Source organism: Pseudorasbora parva, chromosome 1 (assembly GCF_024679245.1).
Source record: "Pseudorasbora parva isolate DD20220531a chromosome 1, ASM2467924v1, whole genome shotgun sequence".
Taxonomy (NCBI): Eukaryota; Metazoa; Chordata; class Actinopteri; order Cypriniformes; family Gobionidae; genus Pseudorasbora; species Pseudorasbora parva.
In genome coordinates this window covers 26,708,837-26,725,660 of record NC_090172.1, presented here as the reverse complement: position 1 = coordinate 26,725,660, position 16,824 = coordinate 26,708,837, and the positions used below count along the sequence as shown (strand labels likewise).

General features: G+C 39.2%; 1 protein-coding gene across 1 annotated transcript in view; it reads right to left on the bottom strand.

The window, feature by feature from the left end:
- The window catches only part of iqgap1 (IQ motif containing GTPase activating protein 1), a 56,489-nt gene that overhangs the window by 8,820 nt on the left and 30,845 nt on the right, over nt 1–16,824 (bottom strand). Inside the window, exons 9-18 of the mRNA XM_067437431.1 lie at nt 16,707–16,794; nt 16,454–16,617; nt 13,450–13,534; nt 13,099–13,262; nt 10,833–10,993; nt 8,867–8,991; nt 8,620–8,783; nt 594–684; nt 319–486; nt 15–157 (exon numbers count right to left, since the gene is read on the bottom strand). Of these exons, the coding sequence (XP_067293532.1) occupies nt 15–157; nt 319–486; nt 594–684; nt 8,620–8,783; nt 8,867–8,991; nt 10,833–10,993; nt 13,099–13,262; nt 13,450–13,534; nt 16,454–16,617; nt 16,707–16,794 (1,353 nt within the window). The remainder of the gene's footprint in view (nt 1–14; nt 158–318; nt 487–593; nt 685–8,619; nt 8,784–8,866; nt 8,992–10,832; nt 10,994–13,098; nt 13,263–13,449; nt 13,535–16,453; nt 16,618–16,706; nt 16,795–16,824) is intronic.

The following is a 16,824-nucleotide window of genomic DNA, read 5'->3' as shown; positions in this document are numbered from 1 at the left end:
AGATGACGCTTTACCTGTATTTCCTCCTTGTTGAGCTGAGTGTTGTTTGGAGTGAACTCTGCAGGCTCATCCCAGGTGCCTTGTCCAGTCTTGAGGTTATAGTAGTAGTTGTGTCCTCCCTTCACCCAATGTTTCATCCATTCACTGCCATTATCCCCTACCAAAAAACTCTATTACTGTCTATTAAAATCTATTATTGTGATTAAGGATATCTATCACCAAATAGTTTAAAATAAATAACTAAATGAGAACTTAAGTAAATATTACCATAGATTTTTGTACCAAATATCACAGAATCAGCACAAGAACCCATCTCACCTTCCTTATTCTTCTCCTCTTTAATTCGAAACAGGTCATCCTGGTAGGTTTGAGCACATTCAGATGTGACTCCGTACAGACCAGCAGAAGATGAACGCAGAGCTGCCAGTGTTTGAGAAGAGTCCTTGTTATCCACAGCCTCATTAATGGCCTGAATCGCCTGAGAGACTGGAGGTGGACAAGATGATCATTCTTCAGAAAAACTGAGATTATTGAAAGAAATGAATCATCATTCATATTATTGCTAAAGCTAAGATTTAAATGAGGATTATTACACTGCAGAGCTTCTTCTGAGTCCTTGTTGGCTCTCAAGATCGCATCCTGGATCTCATCTAGCCACAGCACTGCAGAAGGATCTCCGCATTCCTGGAAAGACAAGAAGAAGAAAAAACAAGCAATCAATTACAAACTAATAACCATTTCAAAGAAGCAAGATGCGTGCTGGTCGCTCTAGCGAAGTTTTGAAATTGCAGATTTTTCAGGATTATGGGAAATTTGTTTGTTTAAAGGTGAAGCAAGTGCCACCACACACAATTGCAAAAATGTATTCAAAAAGATTAAGCAATTCTAAATAGATTTCCATTTGTAGTTAGTTAGGAATGACACTATTTTCTCTACTGAATTAATCACATCTGCTTCTATAATATTTGTAGGGAGTTGTAGGATAAACTAATGTAGGGGTTCATTACTACCACCACCAGGTGGCGCACTTGCCCTCTTATAGTAGTCCTGACCGCATGCTGAGCTCAGTTTCCGGAGCACGATTTGCAGCTTTCTGATTTGCTGAATGCAAAGGCCCCTCTATGCAGTCCGCCCGCCTTTCTTGCAAACTTAAAGCAGCGCAGCACACCAAACCTGAGGGTGTGGCAAATTGTGCAACAGAGGAAAACGTTGTTCCTTCAGGGTTGATAGGGCTCCGCTTCAATGGGTTATTTATATTTTAGCGGCTGTATAAAACAAATGCCTGCTGGATTAGAGTGCTAATAAGACAATGTGGTGTGGAGTACAAGTGATCAGGATCTGAATATCTGAATAAAGTCTGCCAAATGTTAACTAAGGAAGTGAAAAAGGGTGTGGTGTAATGTCCAAGATTACATTACCGTCTCTTATGGGCCTGTTTACAACACTAAATGATAGAAGAGGAACTACTTCTATTCCAGCTACACTTTGGTAAAGATCATCCAGAAATGTTTAAGTAGGAAATTTAGCACAGGATACAAATAGCAACGTACTACTAAAATCAATAAGAATAGCTGATGAACAAGTTTTTAAATTGAATCAGTTATGTTGATTACTTTAGTCATTTAAACAGAAATGCCTTAAATTGTTCCTTTCCGTCAGATCACACATCACTCCATCTTTTAGATAATTTAAAATTGCAGAAGTTGAAAAAACAAATCATCAAACTTCCTTCATAACCACTTCCTGTCAGCTGAGCAGATCTGGTTGTATCTGTGCTTCATACTTCATACTTCATAGTGACCCAAGCTAGTGTCAGCCTAGAGGAGTGATGTCAGTGCTAAAAACCCTTAGCTGAGCTACACCAGCTAGCATGACCAGAATTGTGCCCTTTTAAGGCAGAGAAAAAGTAATCAGCCTTGTTATTTCCGATGCTTGTGCAAATCATAGTGAAAGGAAACACTTTGTTTTTCCAGCCATGTTTTTATTTTTTTGGGCAGCATGGGTTCGGCACTGACTTTGGCAGCTATTACGAGTCCCAGAAAAAATAGTTTGTCATGTGACCCTCTATTAAAAGAGTGGCTAGTGACATAAAGGATAAATATCACTACTTAACCTCAAACGAATTTCCTCCAAATAGGTAAATTGAAAAGATTTGGTGTCCGTAATGCCTGTCAATGAGTATTCTGGGTACTTTCTCTAGAGCTAAAATGTTGCTCTTTGCCTCAGAAGCTTCAGCTCAGCTCTGAACCACAGTGGCACACTGCTGTGGTAAACCACGGCCTTCTATGTGCCCATTCACCTGCATCCCTCAAGTTTCAGTTCACGTCCAGGGGAAATGTAGGGTGTGGCCTAAAAAACTAAACTGAAATACCCAAAATGTCAGAAGACAAAGACTCCCGTCAACCATCCCCATTGTGCAGCATCCACTTGGATGATGTGACGGCAGCCACAGTACAACGGCGCCAGGCCGCTCGCCACACACAAGCTATAGGTGGAGAGGAGAGAGTGTGTAATAGAGCCAGTTCAGTAGATGTGGATTATTAGGAAGCCTCGACTGGATAAAGGCCAATGGAGGGAATTTGGCCAGGAGACCTCTTCATGAGAAGTGCCATGGGTATTTTAATGACAACAGAGAGCCAAGAACTCGGTTTACCATCTCATCCGGAGGACAGATGACTTTCCTCATAAGATAAGGTGAGATGAACCTGAATCAAGTAATTTTAACATACTACAGTCATTTGAAAATGTAAGGGGGTTTCTACTGAAAAGAAGAGGTGAAGTGGCAAATAATAGCCAGACAAAATATTGGGGTGAGGAATGAGTCTGTATGAGCTCAGATGATGTCATCAGACTTGAGTCACGAAAAGCTCAGAGTGAAAACCCACAATGTATTGAGAGAGAGAGAGAGAGATAGACAGCCTTGCTGGTGACAATGCAGTATAGTCCATAAGGCCTGCCCTGTCCAAGAAATGTAATGAGACATAGTAACTACATTTCAGTAGCTAATCAACTATACTTTTCCCCAAAGATGGTTTCACTCATTTTCGGCTGTTTCTACCTGGCTGATGTTAGCTCCATAGTTCAAGTGTTCATTCTTTAAATAAGTTTGGTTTTAGTTAGTTATTTGATGCTATAAAAACATGAGGGTGACATTATTATTGACAGCTGAGATTGACAGCTTCTCTGAGTGAAGTAGTCACTGAGACACTAACGGTTTGGCACTAACATTTTTTGGGAACTTCAGGAGGAGATTTGAGCTTTAAAGGGGTACTTCAGCGCTGGGAAGATGAATCTGTATTTAAACTGGGTCATTAATGTAGTAGAAATGTGAAATTATTTTTGAAATTGGTGTCTCATAGACTGAGAAAAGGGAGAAAATTTTTGTCTCATGGGAATGAAAGACAACAATTCCCAGAATGCTTCACTGCACTACAAGGCCACTCCCAAAGCCACCGCTACTGAATCACTGTGACTGGATCACTTTTCCAGTCATTGTTCATTTTCATAAAATCAGTTCAGTTATGTTCAATGTTATGGTGTTGTTCGAGTGTCACAGCACCAACACTGCAGGAGTCAGATTATATACATCACGATGACTGTAATCTGAGCTGAATGAGTTCTTGTGATGAGAGCTGAGGTAAACATGACTGCCCTCGCAACATACATTCACAGCGCGTGTTCAGTCTGACGCATTTTCAGTTCATGGCTTTGGAAGCTTAACTTTCATAGGAATACATTTGGGAAGTTGAAACACTTACACATAGCTCCGTTTACATGAATGCTAGGGCTGGGATAAACGATTATTTTTTAAACGATTAATCTAGCGATTATTTTTTCGATGCATCGATTAATCTAACGATTAATTTTTCCTGTCCGATTCGGTTACGATTCGATTCGATTAGCGATTATCTCCCCATTAATTGCCTAATAGCAATTTATACATGTTGATTTAATTATCTGAATGAAAAAACGAATCCCTTAACATTGCAATATATGTTTATTGCTCTTAAAATTCCAAAGTAAGACTATACAAGAGCAATGCATTCAATAAAACCTTGAAAACATAAAGTAGGCTACACACACACACACACACACACACACACACACACACACACACACAAATAAATAAGTATTAACCTACAACAAAGAAACATATTATACGATTTTTCTATGTATGCAGCTCAGCCTACAGGCTATGCCCATCGATTAAATATCAACAAGTTGGTTAATCAAATCCGGGGACACACTGCAAGCGTGAGCGTCTCGGCTGCGTGGCGTGTCCGTTTTTGTTTCGGCTCACATGTTAACAGGTTGGAGTTTGCACACTGCCTGTGACACGCGGAAAACGCGTGCATGCTGGAAATAGAAGAGCGCCTATTTTTCACGCGTGTTGGGAGCGTCTCCGGGCAAAATAGAATAGGAAAAGATGTTTATATATCATTTTGACACGAATACATATTATTAAATTACATTTTCATGTTTGAAAGTCTGTAGGTTTACATAAATGCAGATATAGGCCTAATTGTAATAATAAAAAACGACAATTATCGATTTTGAAATATTGCAACTTTCAATACAGAACGAAATATTCTGTAGCCTATTTTGCCGTCAATACCATAGATATGTGGCTACTCCCGACGTTTTCTTTGCTGTATCAGTAGGCTCTTTATGTTTAACATTAGGAATAGCTTCCCTCCGCATCAATAGCAGCAGCAGCGCCGCGTCAGACACGCTTCTAGTGAGCAAAGGCAGAGAAAACGCCACACAGCCCCGTGGCTGACCCGCAACAGAAACACCACACGCATCCGCGGCATGACAGTGAAAAAAGTTACATGTAGAGTGCATTATGGGCGCCAATATTCCGTTTAAAACCGGAATAGTCCTGGGATGAAACTGCTCACTTAGAGGATGGATACCCTCGGTCACATCAGCGCGATTAGACATTGAACATTTTAAATTTAAAACAGCTTATTATGTAGGTAACGTCAATGTGTCCGATGCTTTCACTTGATGCAAACGTTTGTTTTTGTGATTAAAATACATCAAATATTACCAAAACATCTGTCTTCCTGTGTGCAGAAATTTGTTTATGTAGCCGTGACAACAAAACGCGTGCGCGCATGCCTGTGATGCTCCGTGCGCACCGCGCGCCAACCCCATAGATTGTGGCCACCCCTCAAGCCTTGCACTTCTGAAAGTCTGAGGAGCCATTCGTGTTGCTACCATAGATATACATAATAAATAATATACTTAATTACATAATATACTTTATTATGTATATCTATGGTTGCTACTACTCTCCAGCGCCACCATCTTTATTTTGAGTCTGACGAATCGACGCGCATATTTTGCGTCGACGTATTTTTTGCGTCGACGTCATCGATGACGTCGACGCGTTGTCCCAGCCCTAATGAATGCCTGCAGCTGGGAGCTGAGCTGTGAGTGCAATCTCCCACTCCCCATGCGCGGGTTGAAAACATGCGGAAATGGCTCCCTCTGCTGGCTGTAGTCTTTAGCCTCTGGCCAAAAATTCCTCCAATGACAAATATCCTCAATTTGCGCCATCGGAGGAATTTCTTCATTTCATTTTCATCATCATACAATCATTTGAATATACCGATACAAAGTCATATGCTAATCGCTGAAGTAACCCTTTAACTGTAATCTCTGCTATTTCCATTATGGTTTATTTCACAAAAAGTTGTTGATTAGGCGGGAGTGTGGGCGGGACCTTGATATAGCAGCTCAACTACACGCTCACTACTGCGCAAGATGTCATTGACATATTTAAAACTGACAGCTTCACTTGTGTTGTCCATCTTTTTTTACAGTCTATGGTCGCTTGTAATATGCATTTGGGAATCAACCAAACCTTGTAATGAGAATCACTTATAAATCTCTGCTGACAACAAAAAAGAAGCTATAAAAGGATAGTTCACCCAAAAATGAAATTGATGTCATTAATGACTCCCCCTAATGTTGTTCCACACCTGTAAGACCTCCGTTCATCTTCAGAACACAGTTTAAGATATTTTATATTTAGTCCGAGAGCGTATCCAAGTGTATGCACACTATACTGTCCATGTCCAGAAAGGGAATAAAAACATCACCAACGTAGTCCATATTTGACATCAGTTTGTTCACTAGAATAACTTGAAGCATCAAAATTACGGTCCAAAAATCACAAAAACTACGACTTTATTCACCATTGTCTTCTCTTCCCTGTTTGTTTTCAATCCTCAAATAAAGATTCAAATGATTATAAATCAGCATATTGATTCATGATTCGGACTAACTGATGTCACATATGGACTAATTTGATGATGTTTTTATTCCCTTTCTGGACATGGACAGTATAGTGTGCATACACTTAGATACGCTCTCTGACTAAATATAAAATATCTTAAACTGTGTCTGAAGATGAACGGTGGTCTTACGGGTGTGGAACGACATCAGGGGACATAAATTTCATTTTTGGGTGAACTAACTCTTTCTAACCCCTTTTTGGGTTTTCTGTGGGTTTCAGACAAAACAGAAGTTTGATGGTTTAAAGGTGCCCTAGAATGAAAAATTGAATTAACCTTGCCATGGCGAAATAATAAGAGTTCAGTACATGGACATCACATACTGTGAGTCTCAAACATCATTGCCTCCTACTTCTTATGTAAATCTCGTGAATCCAAAACTCCACGGAAAATAAGTGCTTCTCAACATAAATCCAACAGTGACGCAAGCATTGGGGATCATTTATATGCATGCCACCAACATTGGCATCTGTCCAAACATGTTCATTGTCAGGCGGAAATGGAGCGAATCAACAGGTAAACAAGCTGCTTGCATGGACACACTTCATGTTTCAGGTTTTTCAGGAGACCTGAGGACTTTTCTACCCTTCCCACAGATAAAAAAATGTCAACAGTCATGGTTGATGTTTATAATAGGATACCACGACAATTTAATTCAAGATCGTTCGTTTGTTCTGCCCATTTCAAACAAGCTTCGCTCAAGATCTTAAACTGAAGAAAGTGGCAAATATATTCCTACAAGCAAGATGCTAGTACAGTAACAATAGGAAACACCAAGTACCATACAAAACTAAATAGTGTGTCTACTGACAAAGGGTAATATTATTTTGTATTACAAAATACAACCGTAGATACTTTGCATACAGTTCGTTCACTTGATCCTTCTAGCAAACTTCACCTTTTCCACCATATAAGTTAAAATGACAGTCATTTGACAAGGCTATTCATTTTGTACAAAAATATAAGTTATATTTTTATATTTTTGAGAACTGAAGTATGGTGTTTCCTATGATGTTTTTGCCTATTTGTATTTCAGATTAGGCTACACCACAGTCACTGCATAGCCTACATTGTGACTAACGTTATATAAACATGCAATACCGTCTACGAAAAAAGTCTAAAATGTAGGCTGAATGACACTTTACTGAAATTTGACAACCGCATGAATGCAAGCTCTTTCTCGCGCGCGGATGATTTGAAAACAACAAATAAACAAGTAAGCTGCATTTTATCAATCTCCATTTGAGATGTTCTGCATAAAGTGTCATTAAGTCAGTCTGTGTTCTGTCAGGACAAGCCGCTTCGCTGAACAACTGAACTGCTGTGAGCTGCTGAAATAAGCCAATCAGAGCCGAGCTTAACATTAATATGCATGACTCTTCCAAATAAGGCAAAACCAGGGCATTACATCCTAGGGACAATTTATAGGGTTGTAAATAGACCTATAAAACTGTATCTGGACAATTTTTTCCCTTAAATAAGCCACATACCCTCTATGTAGATATCAGAGAACAATTTAACATATTGTTTCAAATCATTCTAGGGCACCTTTAAGACAGTCATACATATTAGTATTGTCATTTTACAGTTTTGCTGTAAAAATAAAAATTATAATACTGTTCTAAACGTTTTTTTTTTTTTTTTTACACAGAAATATTACAATAGTAATATCACAATTTTTTTGGTCAAATTGCAAAGAAAACCAGAGCATTTTTTATTAAAAAATAAAACAGCAACTCGATTTTACCCAAATCGTTCAGCCCTATTTTGAGACCTTAGACTTCCCTTGATGAAGGGTCGAGCGGCAGACCCTCACCAGATCACTTTAACTACGGCTATGTTCACTCAGCAGTAGAACACGTATGAAGAGCTAAATACAGTTTTATAAACAATGCGTTACATTTTCAGATTTAAAACTGCATTTTGAAAATGTATAATGTTTATGTGTTCTATGAATACAACCACAACTAGCTGCTTTCACGTCATTGATATCTGTATGACATACCATGCTATTTCTTTTTTGCTAAAATCAGTAAAGTTAGAGCTGTAAACACATCTCAGGTTATAAAGAATGGGAAGAAAATGCTATTGTGTGTTCAGAAAGTGTGACACACTCCCTTTAGGGTTTGGAAGGGGGAGGAAACAAAAACTAGACAAAAAAATGGAACCGGATACAAGAGAATGAAAGCTGTGGAAGTGACCCAACATGCTGAACGGTTCAAAATAAGTATTAAATACTCAGACACAAAGTCTTGATATTTACTGCCATTGTGTGAGCAGTGTTATTGTTATGGATTTATATAAGAGTACATACGTGGGCCTTCTCTCTCCTTGCCTCCTGCAGGATATCATAGTAATGCTGGGCCAAAGATGGATCTATATCTGTTAGCTTGGCGGCTGGGTTCTGTAAAGCAGCCATTGTCTTCTGTAGGTCACCCTCATCCAGAGCCTCGTTGATTAGACCAATAGCAGCAATCCCTGAAAATGCAAGAGGACAGCGTTAATAATGGAGAACCATCTGAATTTGCTCCACTCATAATGAAGATGAATGTCATGCTCACTTTCATGCTCTTCTTGAACGGTCCCATTGACCTGATCCACACAGGCCTGGATGTCATTCCAGGTCAGATAGTCACTGCCCTCCTCACGCGCAGCTGCCTTCAGACGCATCAGTTCATCTATATACCTGCAGAGATATCAACAACCAGTGGCTGAAACCAGGAAACAATATAGCATCTTTTGTAAATCAACATGAAACTCATTCACAACCAATTTTACTTCCGTAGTTTGGCATATTTTTGAGCAAATCAAAAAGGAAAGTAAGCTAGGACCTAATTTTATGCACTGAAAATTAATTTGATCGTATTTAGTGGGTATTCCATGCAAGAATAGAGCTAGACTTGAATGTGTGTTAAAGGGTTAGTTCACCCAAAAATGAAAATTATTTCATTAATAACTTACCCTCATGTCATTGGACACCCGTAACACCTTCGTTCATCTTCGGAACACAAACACTTTTTTGTTGAATGCTGATGGCTGAGAAAGGCCTCCACTGGCATTCAGTACATTTCCACTGACCCAAGCGACGAGAATAGTTTTTGTGCGCAAAAAAAATCAAATGAATGACTTTATCCGCCAAGATATTGTCTTCTGTGTAGGTCTCTGACGTGAACTCACCTGGAACTCACGCGATAACGGCGATCCTCCTCTTCTGGGTCATGTATTCGAACGGTGGATCTGCGCCATATTCTCGCGCATGAGTCGAGTTCACATCAATAACTTAGTGGATAAAGACGTTATTAAGATTTTTGTGCGCACAACAACTGTTTTCCTTGCGTTGTAAAATTATTGTACAGCCACTGTAGTGAGATGGACTTTGTAAGGAAGTCTTTAGTGCCTTTTATGGGTCTTGTGAGTGGGTCAGTGGAAATGTACTGAATGCCAATGGAGGCCTCTCTGAAGCCTTTCTCAGCCATCAGCTTTCAACAAAAATATCTTCATTTGTGTTCCGAAGATGAACAAAGGTGTTACGGGTGTCCAGCGACATGAGGGTGAGTAATTAATTAAATAATTTTCATTTTTTGGTGAACTAACGCTTTAAGTAAAACAATGTCTAAAATAAATAGCTATTTGAGTAATGGTTTACATAATCTAACGGCCCATACATCCTGTGACTTTCAGCTGAAAGGAAAATCATTCCAGATGCCAAGTTATGTTGCAAACACACTTCATGATTTTAGTCTTGATTTTCAGCTCACCAAACAGGTAATGGAGATTGCAAACAAAAGCACAAAATTGGTAATTCGGTGCTCATTCACGCGAGTGAAAATAGCTGTTTGAATTATCAAAAATGCTAAGAGATCAGAAATCAAGCACCTATGAATTGCTGATGAACAGGAGATATTTATCAAGCTACATATATCTAGACCGGTCTGTGAGTCTTGTTGTGTGAAATGTGTTTTGACCGGAACTGACATCTGTGATGACAGTTGTATGGTGTAAAAACTACACTTGGCAATTTCTGTTATTTTCACAATCAGATAGCTAACCCATCAGAGAAAGAGTATGGTGTAAATCCCCTTCGAAATGCTTTCGAGACTTCAATCAGATTTAAATCAGATCCCTCAAAAGGTGGTTTGAGACGTGGTCTAGACAAAACTGGACAAGTGTGAATGCATCTGATTGTTGAAGACATACATAAACTTTAATCATCCAAAAATGGTAAAAAATAAAAAACCAAGCAGATGCTGCAAGAAATTTTATTCACCATTCAGGCAACACATTTTGAAAGCTCAACAGTCATTTTCATTAAAAGTGGGGAAAGGAGTGGAAGCACTATATGAGCATAAATGTAAATATGGCCTTTGAAAGTCATGTTGGTGTATGGGTGTCTGTAAGCCGTGACATAAGTTGCTGTATTTTGAAGAAAGGCCATAATTAAGACCGCTAAAACTGTTTACAATAGGACCAAGAAAGTGTATTGAAGTAAATAGAACCAGTTTCAATTGCACATTGCCTCATTCTCACCTCTGAGCGTACTCGTCTTCTACATTGCTGAGGCCGGTGACGTTACTGCTGAGCTGTTTCCACACTGCTGCCCGGTCCCCAACATCCAGTGCCCCGTTTATCAGCACCACCGAGGACAGCATCTCCACGGCAACCAACAACTCGGGGTGTGACAGGGAGCCCTGTGCAGTCAAGCACAGCATGAAAATCACTCACATTAAACTGAACTGTTACAGGTCATCAACTTATGCAAATTGCATGGAAATAATTTTACTGTTCTAAAACCTAGTGAGCCAATTACAAAAGCATCATAGGTGCACAACTTAAATATGCTGCCTCCTCAAATGTCTAGTTTTGATGATTGTCACTTCCTACAGACTGGGGTGGCTAGCGCCTTTAACAAATTTGTTTCGGTGCGAGTAGCGTAGAGGTCCTGACCAGATCCCGACGTGTCCCCAAAAACTCACGGGTCTGGTTCGGGCTAATGTTTAATGAACAGCCTCAGGTTCGGGTAGGGCTAGGTTTTGTAACTAAGAAAAAATAAATCAGCTATATAATAGTTTGCATGCTTTGCCTGCTTGCTGTGTTGTGACCAAGAGCACAGCAAATGCGCAGATTAAACATGCACACACACACGCGCAAGTGCGTAAATAGGCCTATATAATTTGTATATTATCATTATATAATAGGCTATATCATTTATGTCACAAAAAAAAAAACAGTTTTGGGCATGTGCCACCGCTCTCGTGCACTATTTCGGTCATGACAAAGCAGAAGCAAACATTAACCATGAATAATGCAAAAAATGACTGAGGGAAAACTGTATCAAAAGCTACACTCTGGAAGAATTATGATCGACTGTCGATGCCGGTCTCTTCCTTCATAACTCGTAGTGAGATGGATATATTTGTGTAAAAGTTTAGCAACATTGCGTGAACTTTTTGAGTGTAAGTGTAAGTTTGAGTTTTAGAAACCGTTATCCGGCCACTGCATTTGTAAATTGTATTTGTTTACCGTTACAAACAATTTTTAGATACAACATTGTAACAATGTTCGTAAAAAAGGAGGAAGAAGACTGCTTAGATTTGTGTGTTTTATTTTGTTTGTTCAACTTCAAAGCATAGCCTGTGTCGCGCTCACAGCGTTATAATAAACTCAATATACAATCCACACAGTTTCCCCCACAGCATCCAGTGAACACACGAGGCCTCAGCTTCTATCTCCCTCAGTCCTTATTTTTGTGGCTTTTATACCGTCTATCTGTGCCAATTATTGCAATCAGACAGAGGTGTTTATCATTTGCACTTGACCTAGGCTACTTACCGCCGCTCTTTTGACTTTCTCTTCGTGCAGACCTCGCTAAACCACGCCCCCTATGCCACAAATGTATTGCAAAAAAGGTAACGTTATTTGCTGTGTGAAACGGACCTCGGGTTCGGTTTGGTCTTAACATGTTAATGTAATGGTCGGGTCAGGTTAAGCGATCTCGGGTACGGGCCGGGTTCGGGCTTCAGTTTAAAGCCCGCGCAGACCTCTAGAGTAGAGTCTCTCTCACTTTCATCCTTAATCTACACTAACATGATTTTGTGCGGCAGTAGCAGCCATTCACTGTTTTGTTGTCTTCTTTTTTCCTTTTTATGACAGATGGCATTGTTGTGATGCCACCTATGTTAGAGAACCAGATTGGTGCTGGATTATTTACAATATTATCAGATGTAGTCTTAACATGATATCAATATATATACTTTTTAAAATGTCACAGTTATTAATGCTGTTGTATTGCGACAGCCTTGTCTTGATACAATTTATTGATAAAATGTTTAGTGTTAAATTGGAAAATTTTACCAAATATTTGTGTGCTCTATTTTTTATGCTAGATGCTCTTATTAAAGCTCTAATATACTTCAAGTGGTATCCAAGTACAAACTGGTGATCATTACAAAAAGTTTGCTCGGGCTAGTAAACACCTTCATACTCTGGTTCAGTTCGTCTATTTAGTCTGTCGAGGTCAGACTTTGACGTGAGTATATCAGGGCCTTTAAAGCCTCTTGCAATTAGATAATGGCAATATGGACAATATGCTAAGATGCTATTGCTAAACTCTACTGAAATCAAGTGCCTTTGTAGAGCATTTCATATTGAGCACTTATTAGGGGTCATGACCCTTAGTACGCTGCATAAGGCAGCAATCTGTGTAGGCCGTAGGTCTCTGGAGTCTCTGGAGACAGTTATTGTCTCATTAGAAATATGGTTACAGCAAAATAATGTGCAGTGTGTGTGTTTTAACCTCTGCGCTCTGCTGTTGCAGGCTGGCGAGTTCTCTCTGGTACAGATCTGCAGCACTGGGATAAACCTGCGGTAGCTGGGCATCTGGGTTCATCAGTTCATTCACCGTTTCCTCTGGTACACCTTTTCTGATGGCAGCATTAATCCTTTCCACCGCCCGCAGCACTGAGACACACACACGCATAAACATCTCATTGTTCTTTTCACAGAGTGACAGCTGTAGGACAGCATAAATGAACACATAAAAGAGAGTCAAAGAAAACACTGGCGTCTCTGATGTACGCTTCTCTGAACATACAAAATATTTAATGAGTTTTAAAATAAATGTAGCGGTACATAAAAGGGTACACACATCTCTGATAGTCCGCTGCATGCAAATTGGCTGCTTCCACTCCGCTCTGCAACTCCTCCTTTACCAGCGGCTCTCCTGGGGCATTCTAGACAAGAGGAAGAATGACACAAGCCAAAATAATACTATAATTTAGTGGTAAAAGTTCATATTTTTCATAATTCTGTTTATCATGAATCAGTTGTGGTACAGTAAAAAAAAAAAAGTTACCGGTATTTAGATTTTTGGGGTTCATTAATAGGGGTTCAATACAGATAACCAATATTTTAACATTTTTAACCATAATTTTAAACAGAGGCCAATGTAAATCTAACATTTGTATTAATATTTACTGCAAATGTTTATTTTGTAATCCTTTTCCATTCACTTTTAAAAACATTAAAGGAACTGTATGTAAGAAATGTATGTCAATTTATCATAAAATGGCACTCATAAGTCACTAGACATTAAGAAATCATGTTAATTTCAAATACTAGTATCACTGACAACAGTAGTCTGGCCAGGACCATTTAAAAGTTGTTGTTGCAGCCCTCAACTGATGTTGATGTTGACATGTTGTGTTTTGGCCTGAAGCTCCACCCTCCACCTATCTACCTATCACAATAGTGTTTCGACATCCGGGTTGCCAGCTCTGCTCTAGTTACCACAGTTACCAGTGTTGTAGTTGAGACTAGCTTATTCGAGTCCGAGTCTAGACCGTGACCAGAGAGAGCTGGCACGATCATATTTACATAGATGCCTCAGTTGACCAATCCACTGTATATGATCTATATGATCACGATATAAATTATCGTGCCGGGATTTACATTTCTTTGACAGAAGTAATGATGCTGAGGATTTTTCTGATATGAGGTAAAAAGTAAATACTGTTGGGTTTCTTGCAGCAACTGATCATTTTGTCTCTTAAAACATCAATGTGTCGCCACGAGCCACAGGGTTTAATATAGATTCGTATGTCTGTTTGTTTGAGAAGTATGCTGGAGGAAGAGAGGGCGGGCGGGCGGCCTTCTGTTAAGACTTTTTTGGGGGAGATGCTCATTTAATTATTAATTTAAAAAGGTTTGGATTTCTCTGTGACACTTTTGTCCTACTTTGTAAACAGCAAATGTATTAAAATAGTTGAAACATAATGTAGCAGCAATGTGTAATGCAATCGCTAGGCAGATGCCATGTGGACCCAGCGTAAAATAGAAGCGAGAGCATGAGCGCGGGCCTAAAAAGTCATTTGCAGACTTCTACAATGAACAAATCCTAAGCATTAGCTGTCAAAATGCTGACATTGACAAATGCTGGCATACACAGAAATGATTAGTTCTTAATCTTTGTGCTTTCGCTCCACATATCAATTAAAATTGGATGTTGTTCCCTTTGCTTCGGTAATTGATGTACCGCAGAATTTACACGTCGCAGAATGTTTTTTCTACTAGAGTCTAACTACATATGAACTCTTTGGCTCTTATATGCAAACTGAATAACAGATAATGCAGCAGACATTTTCACACATAGTTAGGAGCTAGAGGCTCGTTCTACATGACATCCTTCTTGACCTGTTACCTTTGCAATAACATTAGTCATGAGCAGTTGCCATTGAGAAAATCACACATCACTGAATGTGTCAAACATCAATTTAAAGAAATATTAAAATATAGTAATAATCATGAATATTTTGAATGGGACTCGAGTGGACTCTGAGTCTGAGTCCTAATATGTTCGAGTACGATTTAAGACCGAGTCCAAATGCACATGAGTCTATGACGAGGCCGAGAACATTAAAATATGGTCTCGAGTCCGAGTCTCGAGTACAAATCACTGACAGCTCCAGCTACAAACATTCCTGCTGGATCCTGCAGCCTATCTGGTGTTATTTTAGCAAAGTTGCCTGCTAATATTTGCACTCATGGGTCTATATATCACATAAAAGTCGCTTCAACCCGCGGACATGAAAACAACCCTCGGAAAAAAACGTGGACTTGGCAACACAGTGCAGTTGAGCTCTGAACAATTGACAATGCGTCGCTTCGCTGCTCTGATTGGTTGTAGGTCTATCCAATTGAGGTCTTTCCTGGTTCGGTTAAAACACGCCCCATAACCACAGCCCAATGGAGCGGTTTCAGACTCATATTCTGACTAGAATTGAGTAAGACCACGTCAGGCTAAGGTTTGGCCACAATCTTACATACATTTCCTTAAGCCATACGCTGCAGTACTAAGCTCGAGTCAGTAAGACTTTCAAAGAAAGAACGAAGGAATTAATATTTTTATTCAGCAAGGAAGCATTAAATGATTAAAAGCGACAGTAAAGACTTTTATAATTTTACAAAAGATTTCCGTTTCAAATAAATGCTGTTCTTTTGAACGTTCTATTCATAAAAGGATCCTGAGAATCCTGATAAATATAAGTAGAAATGTTTCTTGAGCAGCAAATCAGCATATTAGAATGATTTCTGAAGGATACTGAACACTAAAGTAAAAAAATGCATATTAAAAATATTAATTTATTTTAAACTGTAACTACAATATAATTGTTTTCACTGTATTTTTTTTTTAAATAAGAGAAACTTCTCTGTAAGATTTATAGACCCCAAACATTTTTAACAGTTCTGTATCCTGCAACAACAAAAAAATCACTTGCAGACAAATTTACATTTTGTAATAGATATCTACAATTTGTTTACCTTTTTGGGGTTTTGTTCAGAGTTAAGTAACTTATAACTACGCAAATTTTAGACAAAAGACGTGTCGGTGCCATTATTGCAGGATATTTTTTCATGTCGTCAATTGCGGAATAAACTCTTATAGCGGTTATTATGGTTACCGTGACCAGCATATATTTCTGTTGAGCTCTGGACTGAGAGCAGAATTACAGAACTCTTGAAAAGCGATAGTACACAATGCATATACATTCAATAATTAGAATTATAAAAGGCATCATTAGACCAAATCTAACCTTGGTACAAAAAGTGTACCAAACTGTAAGTGGCAAACTATTGTGTCATAGAACCGTTACCTGTTCCTTCTGCTCTCGATCGGCCAGCAGCTGTTTGAGGTACCATCCCTTGTTCTGAGCCTGCACTGACTGCAAGCCTAACGCAGGGGAACGGAGAGTGTCATACAGCTTATTCTCATCACCACTCAGCAGGGCCAGTTCTGCTGAATTCAAGGCTTTGGACACTGAGAAACAGCACAAACACAGAACTCAGATAACATAATTCACTTCAGAAGAACACAAAAAGCTGGACAGACATTGGTAAGGTACATACAATTGACTTTGTTGATGTTTCCCTGGATTTCAGCATGTGTAAGCAGCTCGTCGTAAGCATCACGTTCAGCCTCAGCATTCTCTCCTATCTATACCAAAGAAATATACATTTCATTCAA